This window comes from Lygodium microphyllum, chromosome 15, assembly GCF_053477565.2.
Source record: "Lygodium microphyllum isolate KBCC chromosome 15, Lygodium_microphyllum_v1.1.10, whole genome shotgun sequence".
Taxonomy (NCBI): domain Eukaryota; kingdom Viridiplantae; phylum Streptophyta; class Polypodiopsida; order Schizaeales; family Lygodiaceae; genus Lygodium; species Lygodium microphyllum.
In genome coordinates, this window is record NC_141149.1 from 4,893,917 (window position 1) to 4,913,287 (window position 19,371).

The 19,371-nt window shown below is 36.6% G+C and overlaps 1 protein-coding gene across 1 annotated transcript; it reads right to left on the bottom strand.

Annotated features, from left to right (window-relative positions):
• Positions 1 to 6,018: 6,018 nt before the first annotated feature.
• LOC148024223 (caltractin) lies at positions 6,019 to 8,455 on the bottom strand. The gene is made up of 7 exons (XM_087693674.1): positions 8,293 to 8,455; positions 7,703 to 7,829; positions 7,366 to 7,402; positions 7,141 to 7,168; positions 6,796 to 6,948; positions 6,333 to 6,435; positions 6,019 to 6,203 (listed from the first exon to the last, which is right to left on the bottom strand). Exons 1-7 carry the CDS (start codon positions 8,293 to 8,295, stop codon positions 6,142 to 6,144), a joined length of 513 nt encoding a protein of 170 aa, XP_087549800.1. The 5' UTR covers positions 8,296 to 8,455; the 3' UTR covers positions 6,019 to 6,141.
• Positions 8,456 to 19,371: the final 10,916 nt, after the last annotated feature.

Consider the following 19,371-nt stretch of genomic DNA (forward strand, 5'->3'; position numbering starts at 1 on the left):
GTAACGAGTTTATTGCTTGCCTTCTTCATCCTCCCTACCACCCTGTACTTCATGGTGTTTAATTTCTTTTGGATATACTTGTGACAAGGTGTAATCCATGGTGGTAATGTATATTATTATTTTTAAATAATAATAATAATCGTTGAAAGATGAAGAGACTACCACATGTGTTGTATAAGAGTATTAGTTGATGAGGACCACAATACTTAGTAATCAATCGTAGATAGATCATGATCATCAAGTCGTTTCCAAGTAGAAATCTGCCCTACCCCTAACCACTGCATATCTTGGATTGATATTGCAAAATTTCCTTTGGCACCCTTTTGGATGTCACAAGGATAAATTCACATATGACATAGTGTATCCTTATAACCTTTAACACCAAGAGTACATCCTAGGTGGTACATCCGATCTTCCTTTTGCGAGTAAGTCCCTTTGAATCACATCATCCTTGCCAAGAGTCATCCTCTTGAATCTAATATTCAACACCTCCCCAAAGAAATCTCCATAATAATCACCAATGATCTAATGATCACCCCTTGATCATCACTACAGTATTACTATCAAATTTTTATCTAAAACTCCACCTCCCTCTCGTACCAGAACTTCCTTGTACCACATCTCCTAGTTAGACTGCAAGGACACGGCCTCCAAAGACAGCAACAACGAACACCGCATCTGCATTGAATTCATGTAAAAATTTAGTAATAAGATGTCAATTGTATACAGTTTTGCCAAAAAATTGTTGCAATAAATGGCATGTTTTTAGGTGTTGTCAAGCTTGTAACATGATTGAAGTCCATCTTTATATTTTTGTTGGACTATATCTTCTAATACTTTTTGTAGCATATGCAAGCACATAAGTCGTTGTTTGCCAAAACTGGTAAATGTAGGTAACTATACTATCACTCTCTTTCCATGAAAGTTTAGCCCAATTCCTTTGAGCATTTAGATAAAATTGAGGAGGTAAGAAAGAATCCTTGAAGCATCTTGGTGGAGTATATTTCACCATAAGGATGCCTTGTAAGACATGATTTATAACAAACTTGAGCTTGTTCTAGGGAAAGGATTCTTGATCAAAATAATCATAAAATTGTCTTAACCATGGTAAAGCAAGCTTGCCGCCTTTCTCCCGTCTTTCTTACTATCAAATTTTGTAAACTAGAAAGGCTTACTACTGTTGATGTGGTTCTCCTTCTAGGTCTATTGCACATCAAACATGCCATGAAGAATGCATACATTGAGATCATCTTCACCTCGCTAAATGGATTTTCATATGCTTCCTGCTCTTAAAGGATGCAAGTAACCTCGGCCAAATTTTGATACAAAAGATTGATTTGTTGCTAAAGAGTAATCTCAAGAAGAGGAGATTCATCATTAATTTCTTCAATGTTAAAAGACTCTGTCATCTTCAAGAAACAATGAGCTTATTGGAGGAATAAACTAATGAATAAATCCACAAAAGAATGTGGTGTATGAACAAGCTTTGAGAACAATAAGAATATTGCAAACAAACATGATCTTGCTAAAAAGTTCTAATAAATTTCTTAGCAAAGAACTCTTTATGGTTAAACTAAAAGAATAAGGAAAAGTATACATAGAGATAGTCTTTAAGATAGCCTACTAAATGAGATTCTCTATGTATGAGCCCACTCATGGTTGCTAGGTATTGTTCACACTTTATTGCATAGGAACAAGAGCTTAAATAGGGCTTCCTATGTGTTGACAAGTATTCTCTTAAGTTCTATGTCCGAAGGATGCATTTAGGGATGTTTTAAAAACACAATGAAAGTGGTGATTGATGGAAAAGGGGTTTAATAATGGTCCCCCTCTTCTTCTTTTCAAAGCAGCCACCTAAAACTATGATTCTTTTTCTTTTTTGAAATTAAAAAAACACAAAGCTTGATAAGCAAAGCTTTATAGATTAAGTCTTAGCTAAGCTAAGCATTACTTTAGGAGTTAATCAATAGTAAGTGGGTGCAAAAAAACTAGTGGTTTCCAAGTGTAAATTAGGAATGAGCCACACCTATCAACATATACCTTACATTACTAACATTAGCAACTCAAATGCTAAATTGGAGCAGGAGGGAATGTTGGAAGTGGTTTTGAAGCTTGAAGGGCAACATCAACACTAGTAATTCCCAATTTTCTTCTCTCTCTCTCTCTCTCTCTCTCTCTCTCTCTCTCTCTCTCTCTCTCTCTCTCTCTCTCTCTCTCTCTCTCTCTCTCTCTCTCTCTCTCTCTCTCTCTCTCTCTCTCTCTCTCTCTCTCTCTCTCTCTCTCTCTCTCTCTCTCTTTCCCCCCTTGTCAAAAGCACCTTAGTAGATATAAATCACTTCTGAGTGGTTTTCCTATTGTGTACATGGGCTTGAAAAGAAGAAGACTTGTCAAAAAGACCACTCCTACTCTCTAAAGTAGGATACCATTGTATAAATGCTTTATCCCGCAGATGTGTCAGTGATGCTTCATGGCAAAGATGAAAGAGACCTTGATAATGGATGGATGCCTTGATCTTGATGGTGACCTTGATAAAAAGAATATAGTTGATAGATAAGATTACATGAGAGACCAATTGGGTAAGAGCTTCCTCGCATGCATGGATGATCACATCCTCTATACATGTTTTTATTTGATTCTTACTATCTTGGCACTAAAAAGCAAAAGATATTCTAAAAATAGGTCCATACATTTCTCTTCCTCGCACGGCTCTTCTTTCCCAAATACTTTTTCTAAAGTGGACTATCTTTTTTAAAAATTATGATTCAAAAATATTAATTTTAATCTATTTAGGATATAAAATAATAAAATAATAATTCTAATATTTTATAAATCATCCCTCAAATAATCCACTAGCACTTGTGTACATACAACCATCACGATAAGGAGTGTAATAATTATGTGCTACTCATGTGCTCAATAAATAAATATCCCCTTGAAAACTATAAGTGCTCTTTGAAGTATAATATCTTCATTTAATAATCTATTATAGCAAGAATAAATCACACTATTCTCTACCATTTAACTACCATGCATGAGCAACCAATGTCACAGCACACCTACACATCATAAGCTATGATTAATCATGTGACAATTAAAAAATGTTGAAAGTTGACACAAATCAATTAAACTATCATCTTATTTTTTTTGTAATTCTTCTTGTAACTTTGATAACACTACCTACCCAAGTCTTGCTAGATGGTGGAGGGCAAGGATTTAGGGGACATGGGCCAAGATCGATGAGTCATTTACTAATTATGTCAAGTCAAGAAATGTAGCTATTACTTGGCAAGTTGAAGCATGATGCTCTTTTACCTATTGCCATGCTAAGGCATGGCCGAGGTGCAACTCAAATGACTCTAGGCTCCTCGCTACCAAGAGGGGCTCAATGTTGTTGATTCTATTCTAGGAGGTATGCAATTGGCAACTTTGGCTTGGTGGTTGAATGATGCTCGAGTAATGAACATGGATACATGATTGAGTGCTAGCTTTAATAGGCTACATTAGGCCTTGATATGATGATTAGGAATAATCAGCTGAAACTAAATATAGTGAACTCGCTGATTTAACTTCTCATTATATTATCTATCCATGAAGGGTTATCGATGGCTCCATGATCCAAGGTATATGCCTCAAGCTAGCTCCACCTTCATAGCCTCCATTATCATGCAAGCTTTGTGTCGAGGAAGAAAAAAAAAAGACAAAGGAAGAGCTTCTCCCACATCAGTTTTAGAATCTCTCTCTCTCTCTCTCTCTCTCTCTCTCTCTCTCTCTCTCTCTCTCTCTCTCTCTCTCTCTCTCTCTCTCTCTCTCTCTCTCTAGATGCAAGAAGAAGCAAGAAACAAGAAGAGGGCTCTATAAGATTGCACACTATTAGAATAATCTTATCCTTTCATTTTCTTACTTTTATATATCACCTTGGTTTTCTTGGGCACCCTCCCATCTCATTGGCTTAAACCAGTCTTCTCTTACCTTCCACATAGTCTTCGGTTTTTTTTATAGCTCTTTGTCAACTTGTTGGATGGAAAATTTTAACACTCATGCCTCACTCAAGATGTTATTACAATTTGCACAAGAGTGAGCCTATCTCTCTCTCTAAAGAAATAACTTTCTACAAGAAAATTACAAGTGCTTGAGAGGCACTCTCATTTCCACTTCTATTTTCATTGTAGAGTTTTCCCTTCCTTTATCTTGCCTTCGTAAAAGGTCTTAACATGAAAATATTAGTCTATTTATATACATATACTTTTACACACAAACACACATCTAGCTTAGTGAAAATGTGAGGATGTTCTAAAAGGTTTTTTATGATGTTCTATAATTTCCTCTTATTTTTTTCTAGAGTGGTTAAGTTGTAATGCTAGTGATAGCTCAATACTTGGTGTCCCCATGGATACTAATTATTTAGTTATCATTCAAATTTTTCACCCTAATAATCTCTTACTTTAAATTTTATAAGTAGAGAACATTTGTGCATCAAGAAACAATACATAAATCTAACTATGAAAGTCCATGGAATGAGTGAGTAACAAATAGTGTAAGGAATTGTACATATCTACTTGTGTTTTATAATCTACTTGTATGTGTGTATGTACACACACGCACACACACACACTTGTATACATATCAGGCTCCATATTCTCGGTATGCATGTTTGTATATGTGTGTGTAGTAGTAGGAGGGTACATGAGAGAGGGACAGAGTTTAATGATGAAGCTCTAATGCCATAGATTGTATTTCTTCTTCATGTGCTAGCTACATATTCAGAGAAAGGAGAGAGTTCTTGAAATGTCCAATTTCACACACATATATACATATATGCTTTCATATTTGTGTGGTCTTATTAAAATATACCTAAACAACTATAAAAGAATGTGATGCTATTAGAAAAACTCTATTAAAATATAAGGTAAAGAAGCATGCCTATCTACCTTTGTTTCGGTTTATTTCCTTGTATGAGTGTGTGCATATATCACAAACATACATATATTTATGTGTATTATACATATATGTACATGTACATATACATGTATGTGTATAGATACACATGCATAGATCATAGTGTTTCTCTCTCTTTTTTTATGTGTGTCATGTGTAGGTGTATATGTGTGCATTATGTGTGTGTGTGTGTGTGTGTGTGCGCACGCGTGCACGCGCGTCCATGCGTGCGTGCGTGCGTACATGCATGTGTGTGTGCGTGCATGCTTATGTGTGCGCACGCACGTGCGTGTGTGTGCATACGTGCGCATGCATGTGTGCGTGTGTGATTTTGTTCTCATCACTCAATATCTTGTAATAACCATGCTATAAAAGTTAAGTAGAAACAACGATGTGCAACTATACCGAAAACATCAAAAAAATTTAGAAGTTGGTCCAATACCCAGGGGGTCCACTAGGGTTTACAGTATGGTACTACGTGAGTGTAAGGGAGGGGGGTTATATAAGGGAAGAAAGGTACATTTTATAAGGTAAGATCCCTTAAATATGGGGTAGATAAGGGGTATTTTCATATATTTCTTGCACGCAGGTGACATCTCCTTATTACTACTAGTGAATCCCCCGTGGTCCAATAATAGTAGAGAATATCATTATCTCAAACAATTCAGATCTCCAATGTTTTTCTTTATTATGTTTAATACATATCATTGTGGGGTGTACATGGCTTACATAGTTCTCACAATTAACTTTTAGAGATATGTAATCTTCATATTTTGAATACAAATTAGTGAAGTCTTATGCATATGTACCTAGAGACGGAGGTATGGTTGCAAAAATCATGGGGAATGTCCAAAATGAACTTATGTTGCTATGAATGAGCTTACATGGACATATTTGCAAAAAAAAAACATTTGAAGTGGTTTGCAATAGACTTATGTGGACATATACATTGGTCTAACTATTTGAAATATTTTTTAGAAGTAGAGTTGAGATACATTGTATTAGAATAAAATTCTCATATGAATGGGCAACATGTTTAGTAAAATAATGGTTCGTACACTAGTCACCCAAGGAACTCAAATCTTTTCCAAAACATGAATTGATTGCTTTATTTACTAGTAAAACTTCAACTCACGAAAATACAGATAATATTTTCCAATAAAAGTTCCTTAAGCAAGTTCCATGGTTCTTGGACTTCTAAGTCACCTAGAACAAACTTGTTTTCTTCATGATCCGATAAAATTCTTCTACATTTATCTCCCCATCACCTATGCGCAATGGTAAGCATGAAATTATGAGGAAATGTTTTAGTATGGATTTGAAAATCTCTAATTGGTTAAACTCAATTTGTGTACTATGATGATCTCACACAAATGAATTTTGCATCAGGGACTTACCGTCACGATCCGCTTCGTCAATCATCTCTTGTATTTCTTCATCGGTCATATTTTCACCTAGTTCTTTTGAGACTCGCTTTAAATTCTTGAAAGATATTTTTCCCTAAAGTACAAAGAGAGAAAGGTGGATTGTATGCATGTGTGAGATTGCTTTAAAACACTAGGAAATATATTACTTTGGAAGCAAGAGGCAACACCTACTACTAAGAATATGCATTAGTACTTAGGGTAGAGAAAGGAAGAGGATGCAAGTGTAAAGAATGCTCCATCCTGAAGGAAACCAAGGAGATATGTTCCTCGTGTCGACCACATAAACAATATTATTTCATAACGGTACTCGATCATCTAAGGTTAGGATAATATGCATTTCATAAAAGGTCTTGATGAGTTTGTCTGCGTGTAATAGCGAGATCATGATAGCAATCACAATGCAATCCTAATTTACTCATTTTATTCTGATTACCGTTTCATCATCATCAAAGAGCCTAAAAGCTTTCATAATCTCCTCCTTGGAGTCGCGCTCGCCCATCTTGGTGGTCATGATCTGCAAGAATTCCTCAAAGTCGATGGTTCCACTACCATCTTTGTCGATATCTGCAATCATCTTCTTGATCTCCTGCCATTCCAGCCAATGCATACTTCAGTATTGTTAATCACCCCCGATACGATAAGGACGATCGACCCTTAATATACTTAAGCATCTCTACGTCAAACATCCATCGTATAAGTAGACTGTAACAGTTTCTAATTAAAGTGGGATCAATAGCTAGCAGCGCTATTGCCTGAATATTGTGATTGCATTGCATACCTCTTTCTTTGGCTCAAATCCTAAGGCTCTGCACATGCAACATTGATAATTAATTAATCAGAGGGCTTGCTTACCGTAATCTTAGTGAAGCGGTTGTAATTGAATGAGCTAGCCAAATATAAAACTGTTGATCTTGTTCACATAATCATAAGCCTGGACAAGATGTGTAAGTTTATACAAATCACCGAATGCCCAAATTATCAGATCAAGATCACTTCCGCTCACCTCATGGCAACCTTCAATTCCTTTGCATCGATGGTGCCTGCAATTATTCGACGCAGGAAGAAATGCGGATTAGTAACATTAGCAGAAGATGGTAATGACAGCGAATAGAAATGGAATGTTTCCGAGAGTATACGGTCGAAGACGAAAGGAATCAGTGATTCATGAGATTAAGAATGTGCGTGTACGTCGTACTAATTTTGACTCATGATCACCCATGAGTTAACTAGCAATGAATTAAGATTCCGGTTGAACAGTGTTTTATCTGGTGGCGTTTGTAACGAATATATTAGGTGATGGCAACAGTCATGATGATATGGCGGCATATTAATTACGATACCGGAGCCATCAGTGTCGAATAAATCGAAGGCTTCTCTGATCTCTTGCTTCTGCTCTTCGGTGAGGCCCTGCGTGCGGCCCTTGTTCTTGTCACGTCGAGCGGCGCCAACTCCTTTGCGAAAGCTCGACTGCACCCATAATTAATATTCAACCACGGCTGATTTTCATTACTTCATTCATGCAATACCCATGATGATCGATTGATTAAAAACCATATATCTCACTATCAGGCGCCATGCACGCCTATGCCACTGATCTCATGATCGACCTCAAATATGGAACTAATTATAATCCAATTGAGTTTATCCTAATTGGGTTCGAGTACTCCATGCATTCGTCATGATCAGACAAGCGACCCACTTGGGCTTATGCTGAAACGGACCGAACTCAGGTACTACATCGATCTATCAATTCGATTAACGTAACGCTAGAATAACTAGCAAACTAGCAAGCTGATAGATCACCTTGAATTTGATTTCATTAGAATGAGCAGCGCAAATGCGATAATTTTGATTAGGATCAGCGTGAAGGCGGGAGAAAAGAAGTAACCGACTGTATGTGATTCGTGAGAACGAAATGCTTAGTGATTACCATCGCCACAGCTACTGCAGGGGATACTGATCAGGAAGAAGGCGGCAAAGAAGAAGACGAAGAAGGCGACTAACAGCAGCTGCAATCAACAAATGGCGACAGCATTCGAAATGCTTTAAGACCCACGAGCTCGGCCAGGCCAAGAACTTGTGGTTAACTAACTAACAGGAAATTGTTCATTTCTACTGACCTCATGTATGATCATTTTCTAAAAACGCACGATAATCCACCGTCTGCCTGGCAAAAATTAGATTTACAATATTTTTGTTGCTGTGATTAGTGGACTAGTCTTGTAGGGCCGATTGCGCACCAGGCGGATGGCCTTTGGAACATAATTTTACTACACGAGCATGATCATAACCCTATAAATCAGCCCTATGAGGTGCGGACAACGTTAAATTGGATGACCCAAGGTTTGAACTCTTACAATGCCATGGCCTAGGATATATGACTTGGTGAATTGGCCTTGTTGCTTTTGGAGGATAATCGTGAGGGGCTGGTAAGGTTTGCCGATATTACTTGGAAGAATTTTGGTAGGACCTAGAAAAAATTTGACAAATATATAAAATCAAATAGTAAAAGTGTTGAACACTCGAGACTTGTTTTATACTGAAACCTCCGCTTTTAATGAGCAACATTTCTCATCACCTAACATTGGTTGAACTACATAGCCTAACATTTAATAGAAATGCTATACATATGGTTTTATGGCAGGTGAGAGAATTTGATGTGATGATTCTGTAGTGTGACATGTGTAATGTATGCACCTTAGGCCTTATGTAACATTTAGTGATAAAAGTAATCAAGGATGTTACATATGTTATTGTAAATCGATAACTTCAAGAGTAATATCATTTGGGAATGTTAAAGTCCTTGTTGTTATTGAATTTTCTAGTAAGATATTGGCAAGAATTCTTGATGGAAAAATATGGATATTCAATCTTGGTATTTTTGAAATTTCTCAAACATATAAAGTGAAACGATAAGCTTTATCAAGAAATATGGACTCCAAAAGGGCCTCATAAGAAATACATTAGGGGAAGATTCCTATAATACTTCCATGCAATTAAAAATTAGTTGGTTAGTTTGAAATTTAGTTAGTCAATTAATAAGTTAGTAAGTTTATTAACTAAATGCTAACTATAAAAAAAACTAACTAACATTAATAACTCATAATTTTTATTTTATTAAAAATATTTAAAAAATTGAGAGTTGTAATTCGATATTTTTTCTGGATTGACAAGGACCGTAGCAACCCTTCACAAAAGTTACAACGTGAATGAGAGTTATGAGCCATATTAATCATTAGTGTTAATGTGTATAGTATGGATGGTCCAAAAATATTAGATTTTTTGACAAAACCCAACATATTTTAGATATTACTTATTGTAAATATTCTAAAAAGCTATGGAGATTTCTAGAACGGGATGTCATGTAAAAAAAAAGAAGGTTTTTTTCATCGTGTTTTAGAGATTTAATTGAAAAAAAAAAGATTGGTGAAATTGTACGCGCAGCGATTGCAGTTTACAGGCAATAAACAACACTTCAAACACGAAGGAGTGATCTGGAAGATTTCTAAGCAAGTGTCTTGCGATTTTACCCCCCCTTTCGGAGCCAAAGGATCCATCTGATTTATGATTTGGGCATCAAATCATTGATTTTTCTAAGATCCCCTCTCCACAAAGAGCTCTTCTTCTCAGCCACAACCCTTCTTCTCTAATTCACTTTAAATAAGAGGCATGAGGAGCAGTTTAGGGAAGCACAAGGAGACCCCGAGAGGCTGTGAGAGAGAGGTAGAAGGATACCCCTCCAAGAGATTGCGAGAAGGAGCTTGAGAGAGAGAGAGAGAGAGAGAGAGAGAGAGAGAGAGAGAGAGAGAGAGAGAGAGCGAGAGAGAGAGAGAGAGAGAGAGAGAGAGAGAGAGAGAGAGGAGCTGCACCGAGAGGCTGCGAGGGAGAGAGTTAGCTCAATTCCCCCTATCTCGGTCTTCAACTAAGCCATCTTCTCTTAGGCTCTCCCATCTCAAATTCGTTCCTCCTTCTTTATCTCTCGAATCCACTTGCAGACGATGGCCCCTAATCAAAAGATCTCTTTAGACATTGAAACTCCCACCACAACCAACGGGACCGCAAACCAAGGGACCGTAACTACGAGAAATACTTCTCTTGTGAATCAGGTGCACCCCGTTGTATTAGGGAAAAGAAATTCGAAGAAAAGAATGTTTACATTAATTATCACAACTTAATTGAGCATGTTTCGAGATAATGATTGTACTCGAAAAATTTTGTTCATCACATTCATCTTAAATGATGGATTAAAATTACACTTAGAAGCCGTTAAATTGCAATAAATTACATGGAAATTTCATGCCAATATATATATGAAAAGATTCAAGAATATGCATTAAATTGCAATTAGGCCAGATAGGTTTTATGCATCCGCATCCGTTTGCTTGGTTGAAATAATAGAAAATCCTATTACAACTCACAAAACACAGATTAAACTTGTGATAGAATACGTAAGATTCCTAGGAAGTTGAAAGAATTTCAAACCCTAAAGTATTAGAAGTTGAAAGGATTCTTCTCAAGGCCCATCTTGTTTGAAGCTGAAAAGAATTCAAAGTCCTTAAGTAACTATATGAATTACGCGACAAACCCTAGTTCAAATGAATATGTAGGGTTTCATTGTAGGGAAGTCAATGTCCCAAATTGCAATTAACATTGCAAGAATAGTCCTTCATTCAAAAGAATGAGGAAATTATATTAGGTTATCTCTAGAAATCTCGGACGATAATGGGGATAAAGCCAAGACTAGATGCTATCATATCAAATCAGAATTTCCTTTGGTAGAGAGAACAAAGAATTATTTAGTACATATTGTGCACTTCTACTTGTGTTTGTACTTAGGAACACCTGTTTGGAAAAGGAGTCATCTAACAAAGAAATTGATAAGAATAAAATCTTTCAAATTGGATTCAGGTTGAAACACTTGGGAAAGGCTTGTTGAGCACCCCTAGCTAGCTACTAACTCTATCCAAGGGGGTTTTTGATAGCCATGTTGGGAATCTGGACCGAACCTGTTATGAGAGGTTTCTGGGTAGAAACGTATGCTCATAGGAGGATGCTCGGGTGCCAGGAGGGGCTCTGGCTATAAGTACCCTGCCTCTTCGGGTCCTACTTAGACGGTCTATGTGACTCGGGAAGGAATCTTGAGGCCCTGTTACTAGTGCAATGCAAAAACTTGGAGGAAAATAAGATGCATCCTTATGGATTGCGGGAGTCATCCTATGGACGGGATTTGTATCTTAGTTGAAATTTTAATATAAAGTTTATTTTCAAGGAATTTATCTTATCTATTCTCATGTCAGTGCATTAAATTATGTAAAGGAACATATGACTAATGAGTTAATTAAGGAAGCTGCTTGTATGTATTATCACTAATGTGCCCTTAGGTAAGTAGGAAACTAAAGCTATCAAGGGAAGTTGGTGGGTGGAACCCTCGAAGGGTCCATCCTATGGCAAGGTGGTCCTAGAGAACTGGGAGGTTTCTCAATATTCAAATCTCGATGACGTATTAACCTTAGATAATGTAGGGTAGAACCCTAGCTCATATTGTTTTAGGGGACCGGAATGGGAAATTACCCTATGGGCAGAGAGGTCGAGTGATGCATCCCTCTCATTTCCCATTCTCTTTGAACCAAGTGTGATGTGAGTCTGCCTCAATTTAGATGCTCTGCACAAAGTAGATCATTTGAAACCGATGCTAGAAGGTTGTAGCATGACTTGACCATTAGAGACCTATAAAGATTCAGGTCAATCCTAACAGGGTTGGCCGATACGCTTCGTTGCAGAGTAGACTCGGGATTCACTATGCAACAAACCCTATGACATTCCATGGGAGTGCCAAGCAGCGTCTTTTAGATCATCAGACTCTTGATGGACTACTAAAACGTGTCACAACCCAAGCACATTACAATTACTTTTTGTAATCTCAGAAAAAATAGGCCTAGAGATCATGATGAGGGCATGAGAGGTTTTGAAAAAAAATATGCGTGGTTTTTGTGGAAAAGAGAAAAAGAAGAAGAAGATTGAAATATTGCTTATTATATTTATTTTTAAGTTTCGCTATTGGTCTAGTGGTAGGGCCTCAACTTCTAAAAGTAGAGGTACATGGTTCAATTCCCACATGTATGGGTTCTCAAAAGGATTTTTAAATGATATTACGCTTGGTTTGTTTATATAAATTGCAACCAAGATTGCAAATGTGTCTTCTTCTAGTGGGGCCAATCTTCATGTCACAACAAGAGGATTTGGAAGCTGCGCATTTTGAATGATTCAAAAAAACTAATTTTTAGTTGAAAAGGCTCCCTTTGAAATTCGAAAATTGAACATCCCTCCAAAAATTTTTAACCCATGATCCATCTTTTTGGAATTTTAAATCTGAAAAACCACTATCTTTTTAATTAAAACACCTTTGTGGGTCGAGGGGAGAAAAGGGAATGTATAAAATGTGCACACTTCCCTCTCTCCCATTGGTCCATATCATAATTATGTTGCTTAGAAAAGTGACTAGTTGTTAAGCTAAAGCGCTCTTTTTGAGTCCATATTTCCCCTAATCTTGGCATAGAGCTAATCACTAGGATTGCAAGGTTCAAACGGAACCAAATTCGAAGTTTTAGATAAAAAATTATAGCCATTTTAAGCTCTATCCATTGTATAGGAATTTTTACATATGAGTTGTACATGAGTGTAAAAATACCACACTTTTTGGTATTTTAGACCTTTGATTTCATAAAAACATGGATACTTTCAAACTTAAGTAAAATCTCTCAAAAAGCACACAAATTAGCTAGCTTTTACGTTAGGTCATTGATGGTGTAAGTTAAAAATGCTAGGAGTAAAGCCCCCCCCCCCCCCCTGGCCCCCCTTCTCCCCAATAGGAAGGCATCACATAGACATACAACTATCTTAGAGGAGACACCACTCTATGAGCATGGGTGAAGCTAGAGAGAGACTCTCTCTCTCTTATCTTTTCCTTCTCTTCTATATTTGTGTAGAAGCTTTACCAAAATCTACTGAGATTCCCCTCTCTTTCTTCTCTCCACTTATGTGCATAAGCTTTATTAAAATTTGCCTAGATTTTTCTCTCTTGTGTGGAATCTTTATCAACATTACTTTAAATGTTAGAGAAGGTACTTCTAAAGAACTCAAGAAAGATGCTTGAGCAAAGAACTTATAACATGGCATTGAGAATGTAGACGATATCATATTGAGTCATGATATTAATTAGATTTGAGTTTCTTATTTTATATTTATTTATTTTTATTTGACTTAAAAGTTTTTCTTTAATTGAACTTTTTGTTGATTGAAATAGATTGTACTCCTTGCTTTGGTATATTTTCTTTTTCATTTTGCTTCTAAAAGAGTAAGAAGATTTAAGAGGGTACATGGTTGTTGGGTCCATAAGATAAATTGAGAAGAAAATCTATGGCTATTAAATCTATGGGACCAACAAGGTCATTGTCAATTGGACTCTCACCAAGGTTCAACATAAATGCTAGAGTGATTGAGATAAACCTAAAAGAGCACTACTTGGTATCTAGGATCGAGTGCTAAGTGGTGAAAGATCCCAATTGTGTTGTTTCTACATTACCTTAGATGAAGGAGTTGAGAGATGCTTTGAGCTAGATCCTTTGATAGCCTATGATAGGGGTGCAAAGCTTTGTGATCCCCTTCAAAGATTAGGGATAGATAACCTTGAATTACTAGTCAAGATGTGAAAATTATCTTGAGGGGTCAAGAGTCTTTGCAAGGGACTGAGATGATTTTGTGGAAGTCAAGTTTCTTATAGGGACCATAATAAAAGAATTAAATCCTAATTTTTTACAAAAGTATTTTCTTATTGATTATTCATATATGGTACCTAAGTTATGTGTAATGAACCTTGTGTAACAAGATAACAAAAAGAAGTTGCTCTTATATGTTCCACATGTGGTAGTATGTTTTGCTAATTAGATACTCAAGGAGGTCAATCAAAAAATATATGTATGTATCACGTGGGTTCAACATAAGAGATTTTAAAAATACCATTCTTACACATTTTTTACATACAAAAGGGTCCCATATAAAGGGTTTACTTATAGATTGAATAGAAAAGGGTCATGTTTTTATAAGGAAAATTTTACAGTAACTAAAAAAAAACCTTGTGTAATATGATAATAAAATAAAGCTAATTTTTCATATTTTAATAGCATATTTTGCTAATTAGCTAACTTAAATAACTTGCAGAGAAATTTGTAAGGCCTTAGTTCTGATGGTCGAGAGGTTATGGTTGGTTGGAAACTATCAATGTAATGTAGCTTTCATAAATGCTAAATAGAGTCTTTAAAGAGTGACTCCCAACTCGTTAGAATAGTTAACTAGATTAACACCATTTTAGGTGACCAATATATGGTTTAATACAATTCCTAATTGCCATGGAAGTCTAAAAGATAGCTCCACTCTTGTTGTGTAATGAAAGAGACCTAGGAGAGAGAAGAGAGAAGGAAGAAGACTAGAGAGAAGAGAGAGAACAATAGAGAAAGACTAATATAAGAGAGAGAAAGTTAGGAAGAAAGAGAAATGAAGAACAAAAGCCATAGAATCTAGAAAGAAGGTGAAGAGTCACTTCTTGATCATTTCTAGCTACCCTAAACTAGGTCTCGTACACCATTTATACCCTGATCAATGGGACATGATATTTATCCGTGGTTCCTATGTAATCCTCGGGTAAGTTACTCATGAATATATGTGTGTATCACGTGGGTTCAAAATAATGTATTTTTTAAATGCCATTTTTATACATTTTTCACATACAAAAGGTGTAATACAAAGGGGTTATTTACAAATTGAATAGAAAATGGTTATGTTTTATTCAAGGAAAAATGACACATAAGGATATTTATAAATAGGCCTTAAACACACGTGATGTAGAGGATATATATATAGTAACTTCTCTGAGATGTAATCTCATTCTTTACACTCCATCCCAATTCCAAAGGTTTTTGCCTTCAAAAGATGAAAAAAAACTAGTGGGGAGGACTTGCTACAGTGGCTAAGGAGAGGGGCTATAGTACTATTACAATGAGAGAATTTTATGCATGGGAAGCTCATATCCAAAAAGACTTGGAACATAGGGATATATATACAAATGACATACATGAATTGGGTATGGGCACATGGAAACTGGGTCACCAATTCATCATAAATGAGGTTTTGAAGACTATAGACACCATGTTGTCCACCACATACCTATTGGGGTAAATTTGCCATAAATTTTGATAGGCTACTCAAAATGGAGCATGCAACATGTCAATATAGAGCTTATAAGAAGCACATTTAGCCCATATTTGAAGCTCTTAGTGATAATTAATGCATATATAAATCTTTTCTAAAATAGAGTGCTATCTGCATGCAATTTGGCATTAAAACAACGCATGTTTAGTTAGTCTTCAACCCATTTAGCCTAGTCTTAAGTGAAGGAACTCCTCTAAAATAGTGGTTGATCTCCCAAAGGCTTCTTCCAAGAGTACGACTTTCCATTTGGTGACTTATTCCTTGATGGATGAAGATCTCAAATATTTAGCTCACTACCCAATGATTGCCTCAGGGATATACTAAATCATGCCTTCTTTCACTATGAGGGGTGACTCCTCCACATAGTCCATTGAAGTGCCAATGAAGGGTTTTTGGTTAAGGAGGGGAGCTCTATCCGATAAGTGAAGTCACCAATTCTCTTCAGAATCTGATAAAGGCCATACAATCTATGGGCCAGCTTGTTACTACTGCCATCCTTGAGAGGATAGTAATGAGACTTTGGTACTTTCAATAGGACCAACTCTTCCTCTTGGACTTCCATGTGCCTTCTCCTCTCATTAGCATACGTCTTCATGTGATCTTGTGCTTTCCAAAGAATCACTTTACATTACTAAAGTAAGGTATGCATGCACTCTAGCTCCTCTTTTCTCTAAGGGGTCATTGAACAAGACCATAGGGAGGGAAACCTTATACCCATATAGTGCCTCAAAATAAGAAACCCCAATGCTAGAGTGGATTGAGTTGTTGTATGAAGACTCACTTAACAAGATCCACATATCCCAATTGTATTTTACATCATGGTAAAAGTGCATTGGATAGATCCCAAGCCATTTATTGACTCTCTCGATCTTACCATTCGTATAGGGGTGATATGCTATGGATGGAGCAAGCTTGGTATCCATAGATGTGAAAACTATTTGCCAAAAGTTACCCATAAACTTAACATCCCTATCATACACTATGACCTATGGTAATCCATGCAAATACATGTCCCATGTACTAAGTGGCCAACTAAGAAATGATATATTGAGTTTTGGTGGAAATAAAGTGGATAGCTTTAGTGAGCCTACTAACTACCACATATATGTTATTCCATACTTTCTTAGTTATGGGTAGGTATGTAATAAAATCCATAGTTATATGTATTCATTTTTCTTTAGAAATAAACAAGGGCTACAATAGTGTAGTTGGCTTAAGCTTAGTGTCCTTGTTCCATTGGCATGGGACACAACTAGATACAAAATCCTTCACATCCCTTCATAGGCCCTTCTAATGAAAACTCTTAGAAATCCTATCATATATTTTGAAGACAAACAAGTGGGTAAGAATAAAGTATGTTGTTGAATTCTTCATTCAAAAGTAGGCTTTCTAGAGCTCCTCAATCCAATCATTACGCAACATAGATATTGATAGCACTCTACATGCCCACAACTACGGATGGTTGACTGCATTGGTATCTCCATAGCATGCACTTGAGTTACCCCCTCTAGAACTAGTGCAAAAGCAAGGAGTAGCAACCAAGAATGAGGTCACAACATCTATATCTCCACAACACCCTCCATCCCTCTATTTCTTTGTTTTTTTAATTTTTCTCCATCTCTCTATTTCTTTATTTTTCTCTATCGCCTCTACATTTCTATTTCTCGCCCCATCTCTTTGTTTCTATTTATTTCTATCCATCCCTTTATCTCTCTATTTTTCTCTACCCCCCATCTCTCTACTTCTTTGTTTCTCTACCCTCCATCTCTTTCTCTTGGCTTCTCTCATTCTCTATCTCCTCTCCGCTCTCTCTCTCTCTCTCCTTGTTTGTCTCGCTCTTTCTCCTCTCTCTATTTCTCTCTCTCTCTCTCCCTTCATCTTTTTATCTCTCTCTCCCTATCTCTCCTCTCTTTGTTTCTCCCTCACTCCCTCCCTTTATCTCATACTCTCTTCTCCCTCTCTTTGTTTCTCTCTCCTTTCTCTCTTCCCTCTTTTTTCTATCCCTCTCTCTCTTTCTCTCCCTTTCTCTCTATTTCTCTCTCTCCCTCTTTGCTTCTCTCCCTCCCCTCTCGTTCTTTCCCTCCCTCTCTTTGTATTTCACTCTCCCACTCTTTTTCCCTCCTTTTTTCTCCCTTCTTCTTTCTTTCTCTCCCTTCCTTCATTTCTCTATCTCTCTACCTCTCTCTCAATGCATCTCTTCACAAACAAGAAGATAAAGAGAAGAGAAGAAAATCCAAAAAAAAAGAGAGGAGAAACAATGCACCTACCTCAAGAGCTCAAATAAGAAACCCTTTGCTCTCATGTCTTCCCTCCAATTTATCCTTTGTACTCCTCTCCTCTTGCCTTGCGAATAGGAGTGGTGGTGATAGCCTCTCTCTCTCTCTCTCTCTCTCTCTCTCTCTCTCTCTCTCTCTCTCTCTCTCATTTTCATTTTGTTGCACTAAAAATTTCATGCTCATATTTTCACCATGACTTGCACAACTGGTATTGCCTTTTGCCCATTGGCTCCTCCCTTGGAGTTACTTTATCTATTGGAAATCATCCCAAGCTTCATTTTCTTCACCTTAAGAACCATTTGTGGGAGGATATCTCAACCATTGCCTCATTGTTTCGAAACACTTTGTTGCGTACCCTATGGGATAACATACATTGGGTTCCATAATGGTTATGTAATGCTTCTAGGATATTATCTTGATGGATAGATATTATGGGGATGCTTTAAGGTGCTCTTTGGATTGAATAGAGCTTATTTACCTCAGTTTTTATAGGGTTAACTATTGTAATAACAAATTGGATAGTAAGTATACAATAATGAAACCTTATCTTTTGAATGCCTACAAGATTTTTGGATATTCTACATGCTTATATGGATGCTTTGGAATTAATATATGTGCCTAGATATGATTGTGATGCACTGTAAGCTTTGTATTTGAGATCCATTGGATGTATTTGTAATTTGGACATTTGCTTTAGTGATTCTTCACTTGTGGATTGAAGACAGATTGGATGTATATGCTCTCAATTGTACGTATCATGTAACTTGATTGCTCAAATATTATGAGCATATGTATTAACCTTTACTTGGCTCTGGACATCTCAAACACACTTCTATTGGGTGACTTGTCTTGTTTTTAGATCTTAGTTATTTAGAGATAATGGGAGTCTCTTACTTATGTATATGCTCAATTGATCTATGCATACATTATTCTTGTAGATACTAACTCATGGGCCGATTTTCTTTTGAGCACTTGGATACCCTATACCTATCATTGTCAGTGGGTTGTCAGTGGTGGATGTGTAACATGCATTACTTTTGTACATATATGTATCATACACTCTATATATCTTGACAGTTCTTAGTGTGAAGAATCACATGGTGGGGGAGACTTGCTTGAGCTACTGCACCAAACATACACCATACACACAAGAGGATGCTCACTCAAGAATACAAGAAGAGAGATGGAGTCCAAAACATTTTTTTGTTGGTTTCTTGTTCTTTGATTTCACACAATATAATGTACACAAAGTATAGATAAGATACAACATAAAGAAAAGTGGCCTAATAAGTCAAATAGTGCATAACTAACTATACTAATCAACTGGCGCTATAACTATGCTAGTTATAGGTAGGTGAAACAAACTAAATATAATAAGTAATAAGTTAGTGGCCATGTAAGGATTATAATGTCCACCGATGTGCTAAGTATAGAGGTGTGGCTCTATCCAACCAAGTGGTCCATCATCA